The 19,650-nt window shown below is 37.3% G+C and overlaps 1 protein-coding gene across 4 annotated transcripts in view; it reads right to left on the bottom strand.

The window, feature by feature from the left end:
- Positions 1-1,797: 1,797 nt before the first annotated feature.
- Positions 1,798-19,650, bottom strand: part of LOC108709686 (mitogen-activated protein kinase kinase kinase 7-interacting protein 3 homolog) — a 32,750-nt gene continuing 14,897 nt past the window's right edge. The window contains exons 2-8 of one of the 4 annotated variants that reach the window (XM_018249738.2): positions 17,906-18,106; positions 12,786-14,175; positions 10,453-10,613; positions 8,348-8,441; positions 6,498-6,587; positions 5,674-5,781; positions 1,798-3,186 (exon numbers count right to left, since the gene is read on the bottom strand). In XM_018249738.2, coding sequence (XP_018105227.1) covers positions 3,047-3,186; positions 5,674-5,781; positions 6,498-6,587; positions 8,348-8,441; positions 10,453-10,613; positions 12,786-14,175; positions 17,906-18,007 — 2,085 coding nt within the window. In that variant the 5' untranslated portion in view covers positions 18,008-18,106 and the 3' untranslated portion in view covers positions 1,798-3,046. Of the gene's footprint in view, positions 3,187-5,673; positions 5,782-6,497; positions 6,588-8,347; positions 8,442-10,452; positions 10,614-12,785; positions 14,176-17,905; positions 18,107-19,650 lie in introns of those variants that run through there. The other 3 variants (XM_018249740.2, XM_018249741.2, XM_041584189.1) reach the window with 3 other exon arrangements.

The following is a 19,650-nucleotide window of genomic DNA, read 5'->3' as shown; positions in this document are numbered from 1 at the left end:
CGCTGCGCTGCTTTAATAAATGAGCCCCACTGTTCACAAAGGTGTCCCTGAAAAACTCTCTCTCTCCAATACTGTGTTTCACACCTGATAAGACAGGCCAGACTAGTTTTACCTTTTAAAAACTGCAGTGTGCACCCTTTGAACTTATGAGTTGTGTCTGAAGTCGGTGTCCTGATAAAACCAACCCTAGTTTGGTATTTTCCTGTGACTTCCTCAGGGACATTAGATTTTGTCAGGGATTATATGAATGATTAAACATTCTACAGAATTGCAATCAGAGAAATCTGGCATTGACCCTGACCCAGGTTGGAACACACCAGTTGGCAACACTTCAGGTCCACTTTTCTGCAATCATTAACACCAATCACACGCAGTTGAGGCAAGGCCCAGACTAACCAACTGCACGTTCCAATCAGGAAATGGCAGAGAAGAGGACCTGATGTGGGACAGGATGGCATGTTCTGAATTTTAAAGCCAGGTACAGAAACAGAACAGTTCAGGGCTTTCCTGGTTGTGCTAAGGAAGTAGAAGAAAATCACCAATGATGGTCATATTAAAAGTAATAAGTAGCTTAAACAACATTCCTGCACAATAGTCATTTCTAATCATTCAGAACAAAAACACAGAAGGCAAAAAGCCCACTTGCATTAATATTTAATGGTATGACATTGCACTTTCATGATTTGCATAACACTGGTACTTCATATATGCGTGTCATTTGGAGATAGTCTAAACAAAGTGCTACACTGAAAAGTGTTACCGTCATTTTACTTTTTTAAAGGAACAGTTCAGTGTAAAAATAAAAACTGGGTAAACAGGTAGGCTGTGAAAATAAAAAATATTTCTAATATAGTTAGTTAGTCAAAAATGTAATGTATAAAGGCTGGAGTGACTGGATGTCTAACATAACAGAACACTACTTCCTGCTTTTCAGCTCAGCGACTGGAAGGGGGGCCACATGGTACATTTCTGTTCAGTAAGTTTGTAATTGATCCTCAGCATTCAGCTCAGATTCAAAAGCAACAGATATGACCCATGTGGTCCCCCCTCAAGTCACTGATTGGTTGCTGCCTGGTAACCAATAAGTGGAAACCAAAAAAGCTGAAAAGCAGGAAGTAGTGTTCTGGCTATTATGATAGACATCCAGTCACTCCAGCCTTTATACATTACATTTTTGACTAACTATATTAGAAACATTGTTTTATTTTGCACAGCCTACCTATTCACCCAGTTTTTATTTTTATACTGAACAATTCCTTAAACCTGAAACCGCATCGATATGTAAATGTTGACAAGAGCAGAGATTGATTCATTTCTTACAAAAGAGAAAAGAAGCAAAAACAGACACAAAAATGCACATTCACTGCAAAATCCCAACTTAACTGGGATTTGTTTTTCACAAATGCACACGGATTCTTCTCTATTGAACAATTCTGGTATATTAAAGTGTCTAAAGAGGATTATGCCAAATGGCAAGTGATCTTTTCAGTTGTCCACAGGGGGGAAAGCACAATGGTACACTATTGCAAAATAAAAGTTCCATACACCTTGCTCTTAATTTGTACCCTATGTTTTGCCTTATGCACAGATAGAGTATATAGATGTAGGGGCAAAAAAGTTTTCTTCCCTGGTCCTGTAATCCAAATCAATCACAAGTAAGCTTTTAGTGGATAATTAGCCTGTGGCTCCCAAAAATAACATGTAGCCTGCAAGCAAGATAAAATAAAAAAAAGCCAATTAGAACAACCCTCCCACTGTTTTCTACAGATTCCGTCTACAGAATAATCGAGTTCTCTGTTTCACAAAACAATTGGATGCTTTATTACTTCAGCAAATTGCAGGATGCAAACCAATCACCTTCACAATACAGGAATTTAAATGCATTAGAAGTACCAACATGATTTCAAAACCATATATGTGTTTCAATTTTTTTTTTGTTTGTTTTTCTTTTTTTGCTAACAAAATTAAAAACTTTAAAAAAAAAAAAAAAAATGCAGTGCACAATATTTCGATTTTTGCCTTCATTTGTATAAGCAGGTGTATTAACAATGTGCAAATAACACAGCTATATCGAATCTTGGATCTTCAGCAGATATTATGGGTCTGTAAGGGCACAAAGTATCTTCCTGTGCTGTAAACATCAAGCATGATTCACAGAAGCTCACACACAGAATGCACATCTATGCATGGATGGTGAATATATCTATGTATGTATGAATGAAGGAATAACATGTTATTAGTGTGTATTTTCCATATAGTAGTACATCAGTGTTTGGCATCTTTGCCATATGCTCCACCTGAGCAATTATACATAAGGTTGTGTTTAATGCGCTTACAAAGCGTTCGGGTATAACCAGAATAGGGTGGGAAGAAAGTACATGCAGCAGTATCTCCATCTTTTTATAATAATGATTGTTAACATTACCAGTAGTTTCATGACACAGCATAAACCAAGGGGGCAGCAATATCGCTTTTATAATATATTCTAGAAAGGTATGGCTAAAACCCTTGATTTCACACCCGCGATTCTTTTTATAACAGCATTTCTCATTTCATATGGACACAGTTACTCTGAATAAAGCAGCAATTCCTTTTTTGTTTCCGAGTAGGCTTCAGAAATTTGTGTTATACTACAACACCACAACTAAAGTCTTCATTCAGTAGGATGCTTACAAGAAGCAGAATATAATATTTTGTCCCATTTCACCTGTGTTTTTCTAATATGTCCAGATAATTGGTCAGCAAATCACTTCATTTGCTTCTATACAATCTTGGAGTTTCTTTTTCTTTTGGAGAAACAAATGATGGCAACCAAATGACCAGCATCTTGAGACCTCCATCATGCATGGACAAGACTGTAGAGAGCATTCTGCCATATCATCACCATGGTTCTCCCATTATTGGTTTTGTAACCAATATTCCCAAGTCCTTCTCTGCAGCTGGTCTCAGCTTGTTGATCCAGCTGACTTAAGCAAGGTTCCTTACTTGCATGCTAGATAGAATCAATATTAAAACGTCAAGCAAAATGAAGGCTTTTACAGTGAAGTCAGGTGAATCGTGGCATCTCACACTGTTCACAGCGGTTTAGTGCAGGGTGATTGAGGAAAGTACAGCTATTACAGTTCCAGGGAGACCCTTCAAAATCTTCATCTCTTGCTGGTCTTGGGCTGGACCTTTGCCTATGCACTAAAAAAAATAACAAAATGCATGTGTTTCTTTAGAATAATATGTCCACAACCTCAACAAAGCTATTGTGTAGTTCCAGAAGGGAATCACATGCAATTAAACAAATTGCCTTTTAATTGAAACTGTTATATTCTGATGACTGGTATATTTTTTTCGAGTTGTCACATACGTTATATATTTTTTTTTAAAAAAAAAAATCTCATTATGAGCTTAGGCAAATGACAGAAGCCAAAAGTGCATTGAGAAAAGGCATTGAGCTTCACTGGTTAAGGCCTGTGGTTGCTTTGGTTCCCCTTTAACCAGAATAGTAGGGGGCCGATTCACTAACTTCGAGTGAAGGATTCGAAGTAAAAAAACTTCGAATTTCAAAGTGTTTTTTGGGCTACTTCGACCATCGAATGGGCTACTATGACCTTCGACTACGACTTTGAATCGAAGGATTCGAACTAAAAAACGTTCGACTATTCGATAGTCGAAGTACTGTCTCTTTAAGAAAAAACTTCGACCCCCTAGTTCGGCATCTAAAAGCAACCGAACTCAATGTTAGCCTATGGGGAAGGTCCCCATAGGCTTTCCTAAGTTTTTTTGATCGAAGGATATTCCTTCGATAGTTGGATTAAAATCCTTCGAATTGTTCGATTCGAAGGATTTTATCGTTCGATCGAAGGAATTATCCTTCGATCATTCGATCGCACTATTTGCGCTAAATCCTTCGACTTCAATATTCGAAGGATTTCCTTCGACCTCGATATTCGACCCTTTGTGAATCGGCCCCCAAGTGTCATATTAAAAGAAGGTATGCCACATGAAACATTAACAAAAATGATTTACTTATTTTGAATTCTTGTTTTTTTATTCTCAATACTGGCAGTTGAAATTTGTAATTTATTCGGACATGGCCATCACACAATGAAAGTTGTTTACTAACCTAAATACTTCAACCATATTGTTCACATGATATGGCTTTTGTTTATTTTGATGAAAGCATTTATATTAAGACTGTGATAGTATACAGCTTTGGTAAAGTCCTAATTTTTCCCTAAATAGTAATTCCACACAAATGTCTCTGCACAGGTTAAAATGTATGTGGGGGCAGACGAGAAGTGGAAAATTAAACTAGTTCATGATGGCTTTATCTTCCATCTTAACAGGTTGTTCAGTTGTCATGTACTGAATGTTGTGCAACGCTCATCAATCTGATTCACTCACATGAAGACTTTTCAATCGGATACATCCACATTTTAAATGAAGAGAGAGCCGGTGGCCCCTGCAGGAATAATACCTTATTGGTTGCTATTGGTTACTGCTACAGGGCAAACTTAGTCTAACTCCCATATGTAATAAAACGCACTGTTTGTTTTTAATCTGTTACTATTACATCATTTGATGATTTGCAGTAATTCAGACATTATTCATGCATTGAAGAACTCCTCATTTGATTATTAGAAAATATTTCCTATAAAGAAGCTATGAGCAGTCGGCTGAGAAAATACGGTCTGATTTTCACCCCATGTGTGCGCAGTAAGTGGCATGAGGAGTTCCACCTGTGAATAGAGGTTATTGCCATTCAGGTCACTTAAAACACACACATGGGGTAGCGTTAGGTTGTATCTGCCTTTTCGTGGCAGGCAGAGAAAACATATACCATAACAATAGCCCGTGCAATGACCTTTTAAAGGTGTTGTCCGAGACAATTTGCATTCAGTTTTCATTTTTTATTATTTGTGATTTTTGAGTTATTTAGCTTTTTGTTTAGCAGCTCTCCAGTCTGCAATTTCAGCCACCAGGTTGCTAGAGTGCAAATTACTTTAGCAACCATGCATTGATTTGATTAATAGACTGGAATAGGAGAGAGACTTGAATAGAAACTCAAACAATAATATGTAGTAATAACATAGTAACATAGTAACATAGTAAGTAAGGTTGAAAAAAGACACATGTCCATCGAGTTCAACCTTTTTTTTTTTTTTTTTATTAACTACCTATTTGCCAGTTGATCCAGAGGAAGGCAAAAAAAACCATCTGAAGCCTCTCCAATTTGCCTTAGAGGGGGAAAAATTCCTTCCTGACTCCAAAATGGCAATCGGACTAGTCCCTGGATCAACTTGGACTATGAGCTATTTCCCATAACCCTGTATTCCCTTACTTGCTAAAAAGCCATCCAACCCCTTCTTAAAGCTATCTAATGTATCAGCCTGTACAACCGATTCAGGGAGAGAATTCCACATCTTCACAGCTCTCACTGTAAATAACAATACATTTGTAGCCATACAGAGCATTTGTTTTTTAGATGGGGTCAGTGACCCCCATTTGAAAGCTGGAAAGAGTCAGAAAAAGGCGAATAATTCAAAAACTACAAAAATAAAAAAAGGAGGCCAATTGAAAAGCTGCTTAGAATTGGCCATTCTATAACATACTAAAAGCTAACTTAAAGGCAAACCACCCCTTTCAAGCCCCAATATCATCAAAAAATATTAATATACATACCAATATCCAAACTAGTAGGAGCCTGTAAATCAGGAGGGTCAGATTTCATTTTGGAGGTTACACTTATTCGTCTGGCTTTCCTCTCTCCTGAAGTGGTTTCTGATGACTCTGATACAAAATATTTGCTTTATTGATATGTATAGGTTTACAAAACCGGAATTCTAAGATTACAATGGTGACTCTGCCTTGTAATAAAGTAGTTCAGGTATCGGATCCATTATTTGGAAACCCATTATGCGGAAAGCTCCAAATTACAGGAAGGCCATCTACCTTACACACCATTTTAATAAAACAAACTATTTCCTGTGTTAATAAATCAGTACCTTTAACCCAACTATTATCTAGTGAATCCTTACTGAAGGTAAAGCAGTCCTATTTGGGTTTTTTAATGCTTCAATCACTTTAACAGGCAATATATGGAGATCCAAATTACGTAAAGATCCCTTATCTAAAAAACACCAGGTCCCAAGCAATCTGGATAAGAGGTCCCATACATGTACACATATGTACTACAGTGCACTACACAGCTTCTTTTTTTTTTGTATACAAATAATTTTAAAAAGTTGGTGCTGATCTAATTTACATTTTAAGAGATAAATTGTAATAATGAACTTTTGCATGTCATATACAATCAGGATAAAAGGAGCCACTGTCTTCAATCATTTTGATGCCCGCAGCTCCTCAATCATGCCTTCAGAAATAATATTAGTAAACTTATATATATATATATATATATATATATATATATATATATATATATATATACATATATACAACCACAACTATAATACAACTAATCACTATCAAACTAAGTAACAACTTACCCTTTTTACAAGTATTAGGTGGAACAGCAGGTCCAGGTGCCAAGTTGTCATAAAAGTTACTCATTGCTTTTACATCAAGCTTTCCCATTCCTAAAAAGACAAAAGTATAACCATATCATCAAGGCACACTACAGTGACCAATGTGACCAATGTTATTTAAACATTCCAAGTTTCAATTAATTCACACTAACAATGAATTGGATTAAACACATTATAGGAAAATCACAGGTGAAACTACTTGCAGCAGTTGCAGCTAAACTATTTGTGTACACTATGATAGATGGAATTCTCTCTCCAGATAAAGGCTTTACTTCTACGGTTTCTTGGTACAGCTGCAGCCAAGCTTCTTTACCAACACCCTTATTCCACCTCCTTCATCAATGGTGTAACTAGAGATTTGATTACTGAGCCCGACAGCAAATTTATTTTAGGGCCCCCAACATATCCAATTTTTTTTACCAATATATATTGAAATATCTCATTTTACGGGTCCCCTATACCTCTGGGCCCCTCTGAAGTCGCAGGGTCTGCTTCTTCTGTAGTAACACCCCTGTCCGTTATGCATCTTAATTGTGTAATGGGTAGACATAGACAATCCATTGAACTGGTTTATTGTCACGGCAAGAATGGCCAAGAAAGCCATAGATTACACTTTCCATAATAGGGACAGCGCCTTACATTATGGTCATAGCTTCCTAGAAAGATATAATAAAAAATGCAAACATATTTTCTCCCGTACAAAGTACAAGTCTGCAAGAGACTTTAAAGTCTAGAGGCACTTTGATTTCAAAACTGCCTGATTTATGTATTACACATACACATAAAGCACAGGTAAAGTCTCCTTGTGCCTGTTTAATACTAAAAGTTACTAAAGGAAAACTATACCCCAAACTGATTACTTGAGCAACAGATAGTTTATATCATATTAAGTGGCATATTAAAGTATCTTACCAAACTGGTCTATATATTTAAGTAAATATTGGCCTTTTAAATCTCTTGCCTTGTACCACCATTTTTTTGATGGTCTCTGTGCTGCCTCAAAGATCACCTGACCAGAAATACTGCAGCTCTAACTGTAACAGGAAGAAGTGTTGAAGCAGAACTCTGTCTGTTAATTGGCTCATGTGACCTAACATGTATGGTTTGTTTGTGTGCACCGTGAATCCTACAATCCCAGGGGTGGCCCTTATTTTTTAAAATGGCAATTTTCTATTCATGATTACCCAATGGCACATCCTACTAAAAAAGTATATTATTATGAAAATTTACATAAAGCAGGGTTTTACATATGAACTGTTTTATGTAATATATTTTTAGAGCGATCTACATTGTTCGGGGGTTTAGTTTTCCTTTAACACTGTTTTAACACGCAGACGTCCACCGAAAAAAGCACTTGTGTGACTGGGATGTTTTAACTGATGCGGTTTTCTTTCATACGCCAGCTGCAGTCAAAGGACTGCGACTCAATGTATGAATTGTTAATTGTATTACCTGCACTGAAGAGGGTTCTGAGGCTCTCCCTCCATGCCTTCTCATGTATTTTTTCAAAAATTACATCCTTCTGACCAGTTTCATGTAATAGAACTTTCCTAAGGCAAGGTTCACATGGGAAAAGCAGCATAACTCTGCAAGCCATAATGAAATTGCTAGATATTTCAGAAAAGTAGTCATAGTATGCAGTTTAAGAGGCTAGGAAAGCAAACTGCTGGAAAAAAAACCTAATACAGAGTCTCTCAGTACTTGAGGTTTAATTCATGTTAAATGAAGTTTTTACTTTAACAATATAATTAATGTGCTAATGATTCAAAAATACAAAGTACATACACAAACAAATGATAGAAATATTTTACCTCGTGACTGAAGCAGATCAATTTCTTTCTGTGTACAGTCAACATTTATTTGGAGTTGCCTGTTGAGGCCTCTCAGTCTGGTCATTTCTTCTGGCTAGCAAAATAGCAAAACAAGAGATGTCCGCCAATGCAACTAGCCCCTAACATTAAGCATTGGTTCACTGCATGCTAATTAGCAGCAAACAGAGAAACATAAGAAAGCTTTAGTGGTGAATAGTAGTTATCTAATAAAATTAGGGTGAGAGTGCAGCCAATTTGTTTATGTCTTTATAATGTGGAACAAATATAATTTAATGGACGTCCTCAAGATAAGCTGCCAATATATATGCCCAGATTTGGTTCATAAATGTGGCCTGTAATGACCATACCAGTTATATATGTCAGCTCATAAAGCAGTTATGACAGATCATTGAAGCAATCAGAGTGTTAATGATCTGTGCAAATGGAAAGTTTATCTGCCTAAGCACCTGGCTGGAAGGTGCAGGCCAATGAGTAAGCTATAGACGCTACAGTTCCTCTTCACTTCTAGTCAGGTTGTAATGGAGCAATACAATGTGGTTACCCTTATGTGTAGCCACATGGGACAATATTCTTTCATTTGGTCAACTGGCTTGTGTCTGTCTGTTAGTGAAAATGTCTTCTGCAACCGACAGCAATAACAGTAACTACAAATTGTTTTTGTAGATTGTCCAGTAAAGAGAACCCCAGCATAATCTGTGTATAGAATTTGGAACCAAATAATATAAAAAAGTGAAGCAAGAAAAAAAAAAAAGACAGTGAGCCAAGGTGTTTTTGTGGTTTCCTGGATGAGGATGAATTTTAAACTAGGGATGCACCAAATCCACTATTTTGGATTCGGCTGAACCCCCGAATCCTTCGCGAAACATTCGGCTGAATACCGAACCGAATCCGAATTTGCATATGCAAATTAGGGATGGGAAGGGGAAAACATTTTTTACTTCCTTGTTTTGTGACAAAAAGTCAAGCGATTTCCCTCCCCGTCCCTAATTTGCATATGTAAATTAGGATTTGGATTCAGTTCGGCCCGGGCAGAAGAATTCGGCAGAATCCGAATCCTACTGAAAAAGGCTGAATCTTGGCCGAATCCCGAACCGAATCCTGGATTCGGTGCATCCCTATTTTAAACACTGCAGTGTGTTAGCAGAAGCATCTAATTGCACAGAAATGGTTGCCATGACATTTGCAAGTGACTACATACTTGTACTGGCACACCCCATGTGATTTCATGCAGGTGGCTAAATAGCTTGTGTAGCATGAAAGAGCTATTGTAGCATGGCACATTTTAAAGTATACTCCCATTTTTAACATTATTTTAATGAATAGGACTTGTGCTGAACATACTTTTTGCCTATTGTTTCAATCACAAAAAAACTGTTTTTTCTTACTTGTGCAAAAGGCAGTTTTTCTGTTAGATTCAGAGCTCTAATAAATCTGCTAGAATATATAAGATATATATATAAGAGATATATATATATATATATATATATATATATATATCTATATATAACTAGCACAGAGGATCCGCACTCTCAGGTCTTATATAAATATAAATTTATTTTTGTATGCAAGACTAACGTTTCGGCCTCCTCTGCTAGTTACGTATTACATTTTTGATACTGCACCCAGGCAACTTTAACTTTTATTCGTGAGTGCTGGCTATTTCGTGGATTATATATATATATATATATATATATATATATATATATATATATATATATATATATATAGAATATACAAGATATATTGGATCATTCATTTGATACCCAACTGCTGCATGAAGACAGAATGAAGAGAAACAGATGCTGAGAGAGGAATAGTGAAGATAAACTTGATTATCTCAGAAACAATGCAGAATTTTGAATTGATTGAATTTAGAAAGTTTCTTTATATTAAATTTTAATTTTAGCGATCGTTCTCCTTTAATATTTCATAATTAAAACAGGAAATAAGTATGCTTAGCACAAACCCTATTTATGCTCTAGCCCTTTTTTAAGCTAATGTTGCAAAAAAGGGGGTATACTGGGCTTTTAATCCAGTGGGTTTTTCACTTAGTAGCCTATATGTAAATGCTGCCTAGAACTTACAGTTGGAATTGCAGTTGTACAGCTCACTCGCCGGAGGCGGCGCTGCATTAGATCATGTTCCATGCCATTAACTTCTGTTTTCAGTTTTTCCAGCTCCTCTTTTTCATGTTTCAGCTCTTTAGCCAGCCGCTCCATTCTTGCTCTTTGATGCAGTAATAAGGCTATGAAAGGTAAACAAGTGAGAAAAATAAAATGAAAGCTTTACTAAAATTCTTAAATGTATCCAAATAACAATCCATAATTTTTTTAAAAAAACATTAATAACAACTTCAACATTAAAGTACGGTAAGTCATTGCTTCAGGACTATTTTCATTAAAGGAGAAGGAAACTTGTTTACCACTTGGGGGTGCCAAATGTTAGGCACCCCCCAGTGAATGTATTTACTTACCTGAAACGCCGGGCCGGTGCTCCTATCAGCAGAAAACTGCACCGGCCAGGGGTTATTCCAGCGAACACCAAGGAGCGCTTCTCTTCAGTTTCTTCTTTGTTCAAATTTTCCTGGGGCTGATGCATGCACAGTAGAATTAAAAAGCCGACTTTTTAGTTCGGCTTTTCACTCCAATGCGCATGCGCAGCCGCGCGAAGAAAGAAGAAGCGGAAGAGGATCGCTTCTGTTGCAGCTTCACTAATCGAAAACAGTCCATTACAAACCCCCATATGTAATAAAAGGCCCTAGGTTGAACCAGCAGCAGTATCTACTAATAAGATGTTTGCTTTTAAATGAACAGCTCCAATCAGCAGACCGGTGCAGTTTTCTGTGAAGCTGCAACAGATGCCCGATTCTAGCTTTGCAAAGCAAACATACAAAAAACATTTAAAGACCTGCCCCCCTCCCAAAAAAAACCTTTGTTTCTCAAACAGCATTTCTTCTTTTCATTAGAAAATGAGAGTAAAAGTAGAGGACAGTTACTGTATACTGCTGTATATTTGCTATGCCGAACCGGAAAAGCAAATACTATTGTATTGCACTGAATGTGGATTTGTCCGGTTTGCCTTTGCTCACACAATCTGCTTACATCTATCTCTCTCTGTTTATACGAGAGAAACCTTTAATGCTTTTACTAAATACAAGATACATATTATTACTAACCAAAGTACATTTCTTACACTAGAATTACTGTTTTGTATACAATTATTGCAGTAATAGATCTGACTTTCCTATCTTACATACCTTTAAAAACAAGATCCAGTGCCATTCAGACTATTTCTGTTTAGACTAGAAGAGTAATCCCATGTGGATTATGGATTAACGATAGGAGCACTTCACTGACGATATTAAAGCACTGTTATGAATGCTCTACTTAAAGGGAAAACAGAAGTAATAATAAAGTAGGTTTGACCTGTATAAATACAGTGGCTACAGTTTTTACTTTACGTGTTGCACTTAAGAATAGCAAAATGGCAACATTGTACTGCTTATTTCACCCGTCTACATTTTTAAAATGTTTGATTATTAATCATTTTTATAATGCAGGGCAGTGAGATGACGGACACTCGTATTCCATAAATTGCTTTCAGAATAAGACAGATTTGGTTACACTGGTAGCATCTAAACAGGTTGGGTGAAAAGAGTCGTGGAAGGTTGCTATTCGATCTGCCTCAAAGACTTTTTTTTAGAGGTCTCTGAGTGGATCTAAATATTTGTTTAAAAATAAATGTTTTTTTTTTTACAATGTACCTATTATTATTATAAGAAAAAAAAGATATTATAAGTCACAAAGCAATTGCATGACCATATAAAAGCCAAGGGTAAAGGCTGATTGTTTTTACACAGGTCGTGGAACTTCGAGATGCAACTATATATAGTGAATAAAGTACCCCCACTTGTAAAATATAAGGATATTATAAGTTACCGAGGAGTTTCATGACCATATAAAAACACGAGGCCGAAGGCCGAGTGTTTTTATACAGGTCATGGAACTCCGAGGTAACTTCTAATATCCTCATATTTTGCAACAGGAGGTACTTTATTTATTATAATACACAAGTTTTAGTGAGTCGTGACAGAAATGACATCAGAACTCACCGTTTATAACTGATGACATCAGAACTCACCGTTTATAAGGATATAATTTACAAGATATTCATGGCTTTTGTGTATTATATATATATATAACTCACAGGTCTTTAATGATGAAAAAAAACAATACTTTTATTGAAGCTTAGGTCACAACAGAGACCATGGATATTAAATTAGAGAGATTTGAGATTACAAACTCTGTACTTAACTGTTTAATATATACACCACTACTGCCAAACATCTCAATTCTATTAGCTTTGTAATAATAATTTTCTTCTAATAATATCAGTAATCTAATGACATTTTTCTTACCTTGGGTATATGCATAATCATCTGACCCCGAGCTTGAACTTCTGTGATATTTATGGATTCCTTTATCTCCACCAGAAACTGGCAACAAGGAAATGGGCTGTATAGGCTCTGGTGTGCTGGGATGTTGCTCTTGGTCCACTATATTTAACAAATTTTCGGTTGGGGCACGTCCAACAGTGATTTTAAACACGGTTGGGTTAGACGGAGACATCAAAACACGTGAAGAAGGGGTTGGAGACCCAGTGGTTGTAGGTGGTTGTGAATAAGTTATAAATAATGGGCTGCCACTGTATGAAGCCTTTGGCTGGCTAGATATTCCCCTTGAAGGTGACCCTGAACGTGCATTTGAACCATAAACGGGATGTTGTTGGCTTCTTTGGGCAGAATGGTTATTTATTGGTGACGGACTTCTATTCAAAGTGGGTCCAGGTCTTTGTTGCGATTCAACTGTGATTTCTATCTTGTTCATAGGTCCCTTGTTTAGACCAGGTCCATAGGGATGATACGCAAGAGAATGGCTACTTTGCTTAGGATAGGGAGGAGGTGCCTGCTGGTATAGATAAGGTGACACTGTTGATGGGCTGGGTGGCAAAAACACATGTGAAGTTTGGTGGCTCAGTTGATTGTTCTGCACTTGATGTTGTGGAGAACTGTAGGGAGAAGTGCATTGTGAAGTTGGTGGGGATTGAAAAGCAGACTGTGGAATCTGAGGCTGTTTCGGAGAATACTGTGTAGTTTGAAAACTTTGAGGATAAGGAGGACATGGATTGTAATGGGGAAGAACAGCTTGAGGTGAAGGTGGCCAAGGAGTGTTCTGCGTGGTCTGTCTGCCAGGAGAATTCTGTGATGGCTGTCTTATGTAAATAGGTGTTCCATAGGGATTGTTCTGAACTTGAGGAACTATCTGTAAAGCTCTAGGAACATTGTGGCCAGAAGGTGACACTGTTACAGTTATAGGATTTGCACTATAACGAGGTACATGCATATAAGTAGGCAGAGAAGCTTGCATAGCAGACGTGCCCACACCTGGTTGCTGAACTGGCTGTGGAGGGGGTGTTGGTGAATTTCGATTCTGGTCATTCAAGAAGAATGGATTGTAATTTTGTGCCACAACTGCTGGAGCAGAATGGGGTTCTGGAACAAGACACAAAAGCTTGCCTGAAGAGCGCTGTGGATCAATGTGTCCATCGCTTGAGCTGTGAACCAGTGGACGTCCATTAACCTGTGCCCCATCTCCTGTATGATATGAGCTACTTGGATGAATGCCGAGGTTTATGTGCAAATGATTACTGTTCATTCGTGCTTCATCTAAATTATGATATTCCATATACAGGTACTTGCAACTCTCTTGTGTAAGAGCTCTATAACAAGCATCAAGATTGCAGTTGTTCTTCAAAGAAAGAAAAATAGTGTCAACTTTTAAATTAACAGCTAAATGAAACACCTTTTTCAAGTGTTAGAACTTAATTTACTACAACTCTCACAATCCCAGAATACATGCACTGCAAATCTATATGGATTAAATAAAAAACATGTTTCACTAAACAGCCCTTTAATTTAAATTGTATAATTTTAGCAGTGAGCACCATATAATGGATTATGGCAAGCTCATGAGCTTTCTATTAACTAGTAATAAGAAAGGACATTACAGCCTTGAAGCCTTATGATATGTGGATCTGCAATTTGGGTAACACCTATTGCAAGTATTTTAAATGTCACCAAGGACTTCCACTATCATATAAGGCACATGGCCCAATGTTTAAAGGAACAGTAACACACAAAAATGAAAGTGTTTTAAAGCAATGACAATATAATGTACTGTTGCCTGGCTGTTTATATAAACTATAGTTGTGTTTCTAAAGTAAACTCATCAGTTGCACCAGTGCAGGGCAACGTAATATTTTATAGTCATTCCTTAAAAACACTTTCATTGCTTGGTGTTACTGTTCCTTTAATGCTGGTATACAGGGCAAAACTCTAACTGAATTATCTAGATATCAAACTAGAAAGTACATTTTGCATTAAGTAATTTGGTTTGAAAAATGTTGCTGAAAATCTTCTTTGATTCAATAATGTGCTAAACTACTAACGTGAAGAGAGGAAAGGAGAGGCCTAGTTGCTAAACACACTATTCAGTGAAGCACGTAAAACTGTTTTTGCTTTTTGTATGTTTTAGAATAACTTTTCAATTGTCTTTTTTAATAGTTTTTTACTTATTTGCCTCCTTCTTCCAATTCTTTCCAGCATGTGTCATCAGGGGGCGGGCCTATGATGTGGCGATCGGCCGATCACGGTGTCAATCAAGGGAATCTTGCCCGGTTTTCCTTATTTGGAAAAGAGGGCAGGAAGTTTTGACACTGGCAGCCCTTTAAAATACCAGGCTGTCTGGGCAACCCTAAATATGGGTTAGTGACTCCATCAAAAAAACAAATGCTCTGCAAGGTAACAAATGTATTGTTATTGCATCTTTATATTCAGGGCCTCTCATTCATATTCCAGTCTCTCATTAGAAGCAATGCATGGGTAATCTTTACCCTAGCAACCACACTGCGGAAATTGCAAACTGGAGAGCTGCCAAATAAAAAGCTAAATAACTCACAAACCACAAAAAATAAAATAAATATGTTCGTCATAGCAAAATGCAGAGGCATTTTCGGGAGATTTGTCGCTCCCTGTCTGGCACTGCCCTTAAGCTTTAGTTCTCCTTTAAGTTGTGAGTTCTCCCAGGAGCCTTGCTTATCTTAAATAGTTACAATTGTATTTTTGCTTATCATTAAATTGTAACAAGTGTATTGAAGCGCATATGCTCAGTTTTCTGGGCAGGAGATCAAAGAGAAACTTGGGACATTTCAGTAAGAAATCAGGGACTTCGGGCTGAGCTGTCAAAATAGGGACTGTCCCGCAGAAAACAGGACAGTTGGGAGGTATGCACATACCAATTACAATACACAACTTTGTACTAGATCATTGATATGTGGTTGGCCAGATTAAAACTAACCACACATGGTTAAACTTTATCTGATGACCAGATCAGAACAAAGCTATTCTTGTTTGTAACCTTACCCCAAGAGAAGAGCATATATATATATATATATATACACACACACACACACACACACACACACACACACACACACACACACACACACACACACACACACACACACACACACAGTGGTGTGAAAAACTATTTGCCCCCTTCCTGATTTCTTATTCTTTTGCATGTTTGTCACACAAAATGTTTCTGATCATCAAACACATTTAACTATTAGTCAAAGATAACACAAGTAAACACAAAATGCAGTTTTTAAATGAGGGTTTTTATTATTTAGGGAGAAAAGAAATCCAAACCTGTGTGAAAAAGTAATTGCCCCCTGAACCTAATAACTGGTTGGGCCACCCTTAGCAGCAATAACTGCAATCAAGCGTTTGCGATAACTTGCAATGAGTCTTTTACAGCGCTCTGGAGGAATTTTGGCCCACTCATCTTTGCAGAATTGTTGTAATTCAGTTTATTTGAGTGTTTTCTAGCATGAACCGCCTTTTTAAGGTCATGCCACAACATCTCAATAGGATTCAGGTCAGGACTTTGACTAGGCCACTCCAAAGTCTTCATTTTGTTTTTCTTCAGCCATTCAGAGGTGGATTTGCTGGTGTGTTTTGGGTCATTGTCCTGCTGCAGCACCCAAGATCGCTTCAGCTTGAGTTGATGAACAGATGGCCGGACATTCTCCTTCAGGATTTTTTGGTAGACAGTAGAATTCATGGTTCCATCTATCACAGCAAGTCTTCCAGGTCTTGAAGCAGCAAAACAACCCCAGACCATCACACTACCACCACCATATTTTACTGTTGGTATGATGTTCTTTTTCTGAAATGCTGTGTTACTTTTACGCCAGATGTAACGGGACGCGCACCTTCCAAAAAGTTCAACTTTTGTCTCGTCGGTCCACAAGGTATTTTCCCAAAAGTCTTGGCAATCATTGAGATGTTTTTTAGCAAAATTGAGATGAGCCTTAATGTTCTTTTTGCTTAAAAGTGGTTTGCGCCTTGGAAATCTGCCATGCAGGTTGTTTTTGCCCAGTCTCTTTCTTATGGTGGAGTCGTGAACACTGACCTTAATTGAGGCAAGTGAGGCCTGCAGTTCTTTAGATGTTGTCCTGGGGTCTTTTGTGGCCTCTCGGATGAGTTGTCTCTGCGCTCTTGGGGTAATTTTGGTCGGTCGGCCACTCCTGGGAAGGTTCACCACTGTTCCATGTTTTTGCCATTTGTGGATAATGGCTCTCACTGTGGTTCGCTGGAGTCCCAAAGCTTTAGAAATGGCTTTATAACCTTTGAAATTGAACTCAGGTGTGATAAACCACAGTTAAGTTATTTTTTAACAAGGGGGGCAATCACTTTTTCACACAGGCCCATGTAGATTTGGAGTTTTTTTTCTCCCTTAATAACGTAAACCTTCATTTAAAAACTGCATTTTGTGTTCAATTATGTTATCTTTGACTAATAGTTAACGGTTTTTGATGAGCAGAAACATTTAAGTGTGACAAACATGCAAAAGAATAAGAAATCAGGAAGGGGGCAAATCGTTTTTCACACCACTGTATATCAGTTTTTTGCTGAATAAACACCATTTTTTCACCTTGAATAAGACCTGTGAGTGCATGCCTTATTTGGGACAGTTATCTTATTGTTTGCATTTTGCACCCAGGCTCGCTTAACCTTTATACGTGCTGTGCTGGCTTCAAGCTAGTTTTCAAGTTCATATATATATATATATATATATATATATATATATATATATATATATATATATATATATATATATATATATATATATATATATATATTTGTACGAGAAGTGACACTCACAGGATCATTTTAGATGCAAACAGAATGTGTTTATGCCTATATATATATATATTTATACACTATACTATATATTTATACTTTATAAAATTATACATATATAAATGCTACAGACTGGTTGTATAGTTCTTATGTTAATAAATATTACCTATTCTATATCCATACCTACTTCTCATTTAATCACAACAAGCATAACAATAAAAAAAAAAAAAAAGGTCTGTAGTAATTTTAAGATTCATCACACTACAACCTACCTGCAGCATGCACCGAGAAACCACATCCCGTGGAATCTCTGGGAAGCGTTGCTGAAGATCATTTAATACCTTTATGTCAAGTTGCTGACTGCTCTGCGCCATCACAGGGCCCGGTGGCAGTGTAATACTCAGAAAAGACACGAAAGGACTCAAAAAGTCCTCCGGTGGTTATGATCTTCTGACCCTTCCTGCATTTTGTATCTAAAAGGTAAGAACATACTATGCTTTAAAATGGGAAAACCAGGATTTTTAATAATTACATTTCTAGTAGATGAACTGTGCACTTTTAAAATCATTTTCCCCTTAGTTTCTAGGCAGAAACCCACATATCTATTTTTTTTTTCATTTAAAGGTCATTTCATTGGCTCTTAGCGATAATGACTACTTTCTGTCATACTTCAATATAATAAATGAAAAGGGGTGGCACTTACTCTTTGGCCTTCCTCTGCTAACTCTGCTGGATATATGGGAGCCTGGGATCAACAAACCCAGTAAAGCTTATTTTGCACTAGAAGCACAACCTTTCTAATGAAAGTTGGACAGCAGGGATGAAGTAGAGTCCTAACTTTTGTATGCTCTAGGAATGTTACAGAATAGTCTACACAAGTAAAGGTGGCCATACACAGAGATCTGCTTGTTTGGCGATTTCGCCAAATTAGAGGATCCCTCCCCATCCTGAGGTGGGCGATATCGGGCTGATCAGATTGTGGGCCCTAGGGCCCAACGATGGGATCATAACGTCCGGACGGATCCAGATGCAGATGTTTTGCTTGGAACCAACGTGAATTCATAGACATCTGGGCAGCTCTGATTCTAAGGCAGGAGCCGCCTGAGGTTGCTCCTGCAATGCCTCCCGCCCTTGCCTGAGCGCTTATCTTTTCTTGTGCCTTAGGGCCTCTAAGGGGGGGGGGGGGTTGTTAAAAACTGCACAGGCCCAGAGTATTTCAGCAAAAGATCCTTGTTACGTGAAGGGATGGCAGCGCACTCTACTAAGGGGCCGATTCACTAACTTCGAGTGAAGGATTTGAAGGTAAAAAACTTCGAATTTCGAAGTTTTTATTGGGCTACTTCGACCTTCGACTACTACTACGAATCGAAGGATTCGTAGTAAAAAATCGTTCAACTATTCGACCATTCGATAGTCGAAGTACTGTCTCTTTAAAAAAAAACTTCGACCCCCTAGTTCGTCATCTAAAAGCTACCGAAGTCAATATTAGCCTATGGGGAAGGTCCCCATAGGCTTGGCTAACTTTTTTTGATCGAAGGATATTCCTTCGATCGTTAGATTTAAATCCTTCGAATTGTTCGATTCGAAGGATTTAATCGTTCGATCAAAGGAATTATCCTTCGATCAAACTATCTGCGCTAAATATTCGAAGTCGAAGGATTTTAATTCCTAGTCGAATATCGAGGGTTAATTAACCCTCGATATTCGACCCTTAGTGAATCAGCCCCTAAGTGTTAATTGAAGATTACTTTACCTTTTTGGGCGGTGCGTGGGATTAGAATGGATTCATATGTTAGAACAATAAAGAATCCCCTTTCTCGCACTCTGTAAATTACTTCATAATCAAAATAATTCATCAGCATAAAATAATTAATGAATCAGTTAATTATTGGAGTAAATTGATTTAAATTGATTGAGGATTTTTATTTAAACACACAAAATATATAAAATCATGTACAAAATTAATTTATCAAAATTCATGTATACCAATTAATTTACAGAATTAGATTCATTTTAA

The sequence above is a fragment of the Xenopus laevis genome, chromosome 2S (assembly GCF_017654675.1).
Source record: "Xenopus laevis strain J_2021 chromosome 2S, Xenopus_laevis_v10.1, whole genome shotgun sequence".
Taxonomy (NCBI): domain Eukaryota; kingdom Metazoa; phylum Chordata; class Amphibia; order Anura; family Pipidae; genus Xenopus; species Xenopus laevis.
This window is presented reverse-complemented; position numbering and strand designations above follow the sequence as displayed.